The 8,788-nt window shown below is 34.3% G+C and overlaps 1 protein-coding gene across 1 annotated transcript; it reads left to right on the forward strand.

The window, feature by feature from the left end:
• Nucleotides 1-1,241: 1,241 nt before the first annotated feature.
• Nucleotides 1,242-3,911, forward strand: LOC120272322. The gene has a single exon (XM_039279131.1). It carries the CDS (start codon nt 1,814-1,816, stop codon nt 3,743-3,745), a length of 1,932 nt encoding a protein of 643 aa, XP_039135065.1. The 5' UTR covers nt 1,242-1,813; the 3' UTR covers nt 3,746-3,911.
• Nucleotides 3,912-8,788: the final 4,877 nt, after the last annotated feature.

Here is an 8,788-nt window from a genome sequence, read left to right on the forward strand (position 1 = left end):
ATAATGATAACATCATAATCACTAGCCATTAATAAGATGTTTCTTTTGTGATTAGTATTTATTTAATTTAATTGATGTTAAAAATTCAGAAGAATCCAACTTAAATTATTTTTTACCAATTTTCTGCTTCACTCTTATTTTTCAATCACAATTCTGTTGATAATGAACATAAATAACAATAATAATTCCAATTATTTCAACTCCTAAATAATTTTCTAAATTTAAAAAAAAAAATCAAAAATTAAAAGTAGAATGCAAAGGCTTTTAAAGACGTGCTCTGAGATCATGGTTGTAAAGTAAATGCAAGTCACAAAAGGCTCAAAAGTTTTGTTTTTTATTATTTAAAACACTTGACAAACCAGCCTATCAATTCCAACAATCGCATCATATCAACTCGTTTTAAAGTTCAACCATAAAAATAATACAAGGCGACTAGCAAGCCACCAAATGCCATTCTAAATTTTCTAATAAGTTTAACATCCATTCATAATGAAGGAGATTTGAAAATCCATAGAAAATAAAATTTGTAATTTCTAGATTTCTTTAATTTAATATAAACTTTCTAATATTTGATATAATGTTATCTTCTATTCTTGTCAGTACTGAATTGGATAGAGGATGCCAAAAGGGAGTATAAGATGATGAGACCATGCAGTTCAATGGGAGTAAAGAGCAAATCAAAATACAAGTAAAACGTCAGTCGAAAAAAAAAATAAAATAAAAGTGACACTTATAAAACATTTATCATAGAGTTAAGAGAACCAAACTCTTTATAAAGATTAATGATCCCAATTTGATTTCGTGGCAATTACGAAGAAATGAGATGTGGCTCATTTTCATCAGTTAGATTACCTTAATTTAGTGATTTTTAAAATAAAAAATAATAAAATTTTAATATAATTATTAATTTATTTTTATATTATATAATAATAAAAATTTTATAAATTTATAATTAAAAATGGACCATGTCTCAATTTTGTGGTAGTTACCATAAGACCGAATCCATTGAATTATTTTTTAAAGATTATATATCATGTTTTTGGAACTAAATGCGTAAACCCAAAAATTTGAAACTATATTTAATAGTTTTGGCGGAGTCAGCCTACTTGATTCTTTTAAGAATAAAAATATCTATTATAACTATCTTTCCCATAACTAATAAATAACAATAATATTAGTTACAATCACTCTTTATATATATTTTTTAAAATTATAATTTTTTTTTAAAAAAAATACTTGATTGAATTGATATTTACATGGGTCACATGGGTGATAAATAGATCAATAGATAGGTAACTAACAGCATGGCAACTTGTCCCATTGACCCCCAAGTCCCAACCCTATGCGATAAGCACAAGCAACCTGCAGCAAGTCCTTTCCCAGCCGTATTCTTTTAACACCAAGTATTCCAACTCTCCGGACCATTTGGAGCATCCCATACAAACCATTCCCCCCTCCCAACCCATCCACAAATTAAACGGTTGTTCCAACCCCAAGAAAATCCAATCCAATCCCTATACTAATATATACATACTCACATACACCCACACCGCTAGTAGTCTTGTAGTCTTGCAGTCTTGCAGCAGCAACCCAACCACTAGTAGTAGTTCCACAACACGCGTTTGACCTTGTAAAACTCCCCGGTGTCTCCAGCTCATCATCATCATCATCATCATCATCATTCCCCACCCCTTTCCATTTTTCCTCCGTAACTCTCTCCCCCAATTTCCAGGCCATAAGGATACAGAAAGAGAAGAACAAGAACAAGAAGAACAAGAACAACAACACACTAGTTGTTTCTTTGTAGAAAGAGATGATGGAAGTTGGGACTAAGGCGATCTTGGCGAAACCGATCCAGTTAGCGGACCAAGTGGCCAAATGGGCGGACGAGGCGCACACGTTCCGTCAAGAGTGTCTGGAACTCAAGTCCAAGACTGAACGGCTGGCGGGTCTACTCCGCCAAGCCGCCCGTGCTGAGCTTTATGAGCGACCGGCTCGTCGCATCATGGACGACACCGAACAAGCGCTCGACAAAGCCTTGTCGCTCGTCGCAAAGTGCCGCACTCACGGCCTTGTGAAACGTGTTTTCACTATCATCCCTACTACTGCCTTCAAGAAGACTGTTGTTTCTCTTGATAACTCTATTGGTGATCTCTCTTGGTTGCTTCGTGTGTCTTCTTCGTCTTCCAATGATGATGGTGATGATGATGATGTGCATCTTGGCTTGCCACCGATCGCGCAGAACGAGCCTATTTTGTTCTTTATTTGGATGGAGATCGCGAAGCTGCACACTGGGAATTTGGATACACGGTCGGATGCTGCTGCAACGCTGGTGTCACTTGCTCGGGACAACGACCGCAACGGGAAGTTGATTATAGAAGAGGATGGTGTCGGACCGTTGCTGAGGCTTTTGAAGGAAGGTCGGGTGGAGGGGCAGGATAACGCGGCGCATGCGCTTGGGTTGCTCGGGCGTGACCCGGAGAGCGTCGAACAGATGGTGATCGCTGGGGCGTGTTCTGTTTTCACCAAGATCCTTAAAGAAGGTCCGATGCGTGTTCAGGCTCGAGTCGCCTGGGCGGTGGCTGAGCTCGCTGAACATCATCCCAAGTGCCAGGATGTGTTCGCGCAGAACAACGTTGTTCGGCTCCTCGTCGGCCATCTCGCGTTTGAGACCGTGCAGGAGCATAGTAAGTATTTGATCCCTTCCAAGGTTACATCCATCCACTCGGCGGTGCTTGCGAGTAATAGCAACCAAAGCAATGAGCTTGTGAACGTTGTGAGTTCTGTGGATGCTTCCGAGCAGAGCCAGGTTAAGCACCCGCTCGGCAAGAATGGGAAGAAGAACCAGATGCATGCTGTGATCCAGTCCACCATTGCTGCCAGATCTGGTAACAACAAGACCCAGTCTAATGGTCTGATTGTGAGGCACCAACATCAGGGGTCGCTCTCTGGGGCGAACCTCAAAGGGAGGGAGTTCGAGGACCCTGACACTAAGGCTTGGATGAAAGCCATGGCTGCCCGGGCTCTTTGGCATCTTGCCAAATGCAACGCTGCTATTTGCAAGAACATTACTGAGTCAAAGGCCCTTCTTTGCTTTGCTGTGCTGTTGGAGAAGGGCACGGAGGAGGTTAAGTGCAACTCCGCCATGGCTTTGATGGAGATCTCTCGCATGGCGGAGCAGGATGCTGAGCTCCGTCGTTCTGCATTCAAGCCTACTTCAACCACCGCCCGGGCGGTGGTTGATCAGCTGTTGCGCGTGGTGGAGAAAGCCGAGTTTGATGAACTTCTAGTTCCCTGCATTATCTCTTTAGGTTGTTTATCAAGAACTTTCCGAGCAACTGAGACCAGGATCATAGGGCCATTAGTGAAGCTTCTTGATGAGAGAGAAGAGGTGGTATTGAAGGAAGCTGCCATTGCACTGACAAAGTTCGCCTGCACGGAGAATTACCTCCATCTCGACCATTCAAAGGCGATCATCGATGCCGGGGGTGCCAAGCACATAGTTCAGCTTGTGTACTTTGGTGATCAAACAGTTCAGATTCCGGCATTGATCCTACTATGCTACATTGCTCACCATGTCCCGGAAAGTGAATTATTGGCTCAGGCTGAAGTTCTGCCGGTGCTTGAGTGGGCATCGAAACAGAGCTTCATGGTGCAAGATCCCATTGTGGATTCATTGCTCCCTGATGCCAAGGCTAGGTTGGAGTTATTCCAATCTCGAGGAGGCTTCAGAGGTTACCATTGATTCATCCATACACTAGTACACCACTCTGTTATGCTTGCTAGTCTTCAACTTCCATTCACACATGTTCAACAAGAGTGTACATAATTTTGTTTTGGTTTTGTCTTGGTCATAGCAAACCAGTCCCCTGAATTGTAGTGTTGGGGAGATTCCATTATGAATATTGAATCTTTTTGGTGATAATATAATTCAGAGTTTGGATGAAGTTTTAAGAAAATTTTCTCTGTTGTTGCTGTATCTTGTTTGAATTGGGGCATGAGTCCATGTTCTCTCATGTTTTAGCAGACAAGCAAAGTGCTGAACTTTTTTGTGATTTATTTGGTCCAGCATTTTACTTTTTCTTGAGCTGGCTTTGTCTCTAATTTTTATAGGGTTTAGGGTTTAGTGTAAAGTCTACATCGTGCTCTCCATCACTCCTTTTCCAACCTCTTAATAATCTTATGAAATCATGAAGAAAGAAGAAGCTCAGTTCCATACTTCCAAACAGAAAAGTTTATATATATCTGCTGTCATTAGCTGTGACCATGTGGATGCCAAGAAATAAGATTAATAGTAGCAATGTTTTCTTTATATGAAAAAGGATTTCTTTATATGAAAAGGATAGACAGAGAGACAGAACCTCGGAATGTAACACTAACACCAAATTCTTAGTTGTTATATAATGTGCTATATATATATATATATATATTTTAAATCTCAATTAAGTAACCAAGGCAATACAAATGGACAGCATTGCATCCTTTTTATACATTCTCAGATCCAGTCTTCTTGGCCTTCAATTCCTGGCCTTTTCTGAAGCCAGTTCGGCACTGTTTGTCATCGAAATCTATCTAACAGAACAGTACAGACATGTTTTCAGTTCTGCAGATTTGAGTTCAATTTTACTTTGTCTTCTTTACACTCTGAATGATAAGTCAAAACACAGCATTCACCACAGGCTTCATGAGCTAATAATTTAGACAGTTGGCTCCAAAGAGATTCCCAATGAGCAGCATCCAAAGAGTAGTTATTATCAAAGTGTACAACATAGTGCCAATTGCTACACAATATCAACCTGAAATCTTTATTTCATATGAATATCAATCTCATTTGTACCAAGATATAGATATAAAATAGCATCTCTATAATGGCATTTGCAGCACAAGATCAACCTGTTTCTTTATTTCACATGGGATTTGACAGTAATACTTTTCATTGAGATCATAATATGAATATAAAATAACATCTCTATACAATCACATTCAGAAAAACAGTTACCATAAATTATAGTCCTGGCTTCTCTGCAGTTGAAGGTGTTAAATATGTTTCCATTAATGTCTATAGCGAAGAGATGGATCTAAAATGGCATCTCTGGACTTTAGTGCAGTTAAAAGTTAGTAGCAGTGTGTGCATTATTGTTCTATTATTTTTAGTTGTGTATCATATCAGATTGTGAACTTCCATTAATTTCATGTTTAAAGATTCAAATACCTACCAATAATTTACAGTTTGGATGGTGATGTTCAGAAATTCATTCATTATTGCAAATCAATGGTTTGTTTTATTATTTTTAGTTGCGTATCATATCAGATTGTGAACTTCCATTAATTTCTTGTTTAAAGATTCAATGCCTACCAATAATTTACAGTTTGGAAAGTGATGTTCAGAAATTCATTATTTCTGTTGAATTAAAACAGATTATGCATTTTCAGAAAGGAGAAAAGGATTTTTGATTCTTTAATACCAATTAAACCATAAAGAAATGAAATGCTTCTCAAATATAATTGAAAGAGAAGACAATAGTACCACAACTAGTTAAATGCTCATGTTGAATTCACTGGGCTTAATTGTACTTAATTAGAATGTGAAAAGCTTGATTGTACTGAAAATTGTATATCAATGCATATACAATATAATATGAGATCACTTGCATTTAATGGAACTTAAGTACAAAATAAAAACTTGGATAACATGAAAAATAAATTCAAGAGAACAAAAGTGATGTTCAAATATTCATTATTTCTGATAAATTAAAACAGATATTCATTTTCAAAAAAGAGAAAGGGATTTCAGATTCTTTAATACAAATTAAACTATAAAGAAATGAAATGCTTCTCAGATATACTTGAAAGAGAAGACAATAGTACCACAACTAGTTAAGTGCTCATGTTGAATTTACTGGACTTAATTGTACTTAATATAATTAGAATGTGAAAAGCTTGATTGTACTGAAAAATTATATATCAATGCATAAACAATATAATATGAGATCACTTGCATTTAAGGGAACTTAAGTACAAAATAAAAACTTGGATAACATGAAAAATAAATTCAAGAGAACAAACCAATGGCACTTCATCCTTTCTCCCTTTTAAAAAAAAAAGGGTCTCTTCACCAATCTAACTTGTAATTCATCTTAGGATCTAATTACCAACATGAGTATCTCTTCTTGAAGCTTAATCATCAAGAGTTTTAAAAGTACATATCTAGTTAATTTATAATAAAATCATTGTTAAACTTGATACATGTTATTTAGTAGGTGACTCCAATACTTGTGATATATTGAAATAACATTTATTTTGCAATCAATTTCTTTAATTCTTATAACAATATTTTTATATCGTTCGCTTTCGATAAGCAACTTCCCGTTTCATTTGGATAATTGAAGCAGAACATGTAGTGTTTAAAAAAAAAAAAAATTTAAAATTTTCAATATTTGGAGAAAATTAAAAAAGTTTATTTCAATTTTAAAGATACAAAATTTTCATGATGTTGATTTCAATTGTTTTGTACTTGTAAAATGCTTAATATAATCCATGTCATTCAATTTTTTTTGTTCATTTTTATTTATTTATGTCACCATCCCTATAATCAAAGAATTGTTGTTTCATTTCTCTCTCAATATAAAAGTTAAAGTTGTTAGTCCACAAATATTAAAAATAATATATTATAAAATAAAATTATTATGCCAGACATTTGATGTGTGATTTTTTTCATTTTTTTTAATTAATATTAGTTTTAGGATAAAAGTTGCTGGTGATATAGCATGGGTAGATTTTGATAAATTTGTGTATGATAAATTGTTTGCAAATAAATAAATACTTTGTATTGAGAAAAATATAGATGATACAAATAATAATTTAAGTCATGACAAAAATAAATTAAAAAAGACATATGTGCAACCGACCTTTAAATAGAGAAAAGGTTTCATGTGAGACGGTGCATTGACCCAAATAAAAAATTTAAAATATAAATTTAAAAGAATCAATTGCAAAGGGTAAAAAAAAGAAAATAAATGAAGTTCATAACCTCACATGCACATGCCTGAGATGTAAAAGGTGGTGTGTAGGTTTTAAATCTAAGCACGACTGGGCGGTTGGATGAGCCTAATATTCTCTTTCTTGTTTTCACCTTCTGTTTTCACCTTCTCTTTTATTTTTTGTTTTTACGTTTTTCTATATATATATATATATATATATATAAAGCAAACCTCAATTGTATATATTTTGAGAAATTGTTTAAAAGTCCAAACAACTTTACCATTAAACTAAAAAAAAACTTTTGATTTTTTCAAATCCTTTGGAAGTCTCTCATTTTTCACAAAATTATTTTTAAGTCCAACGGCTAGATAACATCAGATTTACTATGTTTACATCACATTCAATTTTTAGTTTTACTACCTCAGATAACTATTCATACATCACTTTTATTTTTAAGTTTTGCTCTTTAGTTTTTTTGGTGTATCTGTTTACTATTTGACGAATCTATTCAAATTTATGTATTGCTGAACAGAATTCGAACTTCCAAAGGTGGCCAAAGGGATGAAATAGAACTGGTTGTAAAAAGGAGGGACTGTAGAGGATAATTTTTTTTTCTCAGAAGGACTTATTGGAATAAACAAAATGTTCAAGGGACTAATAAGTAATTTTCCCATATATTTTAAGAGTTACTCTTATTTAAGAATTTATAATGATAGTGGTTAAATTAACATCTAACAATTATTACTATACAGAGAATTGTGCATAATTATTACTCCCTCCGTTCTTTTTTATTTGTCACAAATCCATGTTCCTTTTTATTTGTCGTTTTCTAATATCAAGAAGCATTTATTATTATTATTATTTTCTAAAATCACCCTTAACACTCTATTTAATTCGCTTCTTGGAATTAAACATGAGAGAGAAATGTGGAGATATAAATTAGGGGTAATTTTGGAAAGAAAACTAATTTTTTATAAAATTTTGTGAAATAACTAATTTTATTGGTACGTGAGATTCGGTTAATCTCGACAGATAAAAAGGAACGGAGGGAGTATATCGTGTATGATCACTATACAATCCTACTTAATAATGTTTGATACTGTTCGTTGAATTTGAATCCAACGACACTATAGAACGCCTATAAATGTAAAATCGTGAGATGTCCCTGCAAGATGTGTTGTTATATATATAAAAATATATATGAGAAAAGGTCATTTGTGGACGTTCGTAGAACGTCCACAGACAAGCACAGTGCCCATTAACCTGCTACAGTGAGAGCTAATTATGGGTTAGGTTGGGTTGATTAGTTTAGTTTTGGTTTTTTAAAAGGTTGCTGTAGGTCTAGTAGAAATCGGGTTTGGCGGTTGAGATTTGTTTAGTTACTATGCACAAATTGATTGAACGGTTCAAATCAAATTTACTGTGCATCTCACTTTTTACAAGCACGGTAATACTATTCATCAAATAGCGATCAACCGTTGGATCGAAATCCAATGATTGATAGCAACGTTCATAGATTTCGATTCTACGAATGTCCATAGATGATTGAACCTCTCTCTCTCTCTCTCTCTCTCTCTCTCTCTCTCTCTTTATATATATATATAATTTTAAAACTTTTTATAAATTTTTTTTTCACATACCTTTATAATAAAGTAATTTGAAAATTTTACTAACTAAAAACTATATTAACTAATAATTATGCCCTTTTACATAGATATATAAAAAATTACATATATAAGTAAAAAATTTAAATAACATGCAATTACATCCGTATTAACAACTAATTCAAAATTTTAAACAGTTTTTT

This window comes from Dioscorea cayenensis, chromosome 11 (assembly GCF_009730915.1).
Source record: "Dioscorea cayenensis subsp. rotundata cultivar TDr96_F1 chromosome 11, TDr96_F1_v2_PseudoChromosome.rev07_lg8_w22 25.fasta, whole genome shotgun sequence".
NCBI classification, from domain to species: domain Eukaryota; kingdom Viridiplantae; phylum Streptophyta; class Magnoliopsida; order Dioscoreales; family Dioscoreaceae; genus Dioscorea; species Dioscorea cayenensis.

Coding starts and splice junctions, on each gene's coding strand:
- LOC120272322 (XM_039279131.1), top strand. CDS start 1,814: ATGATGGAAGTTGGGACTAAGGCGATCTTGGCGAAACCGATCCAGTTA.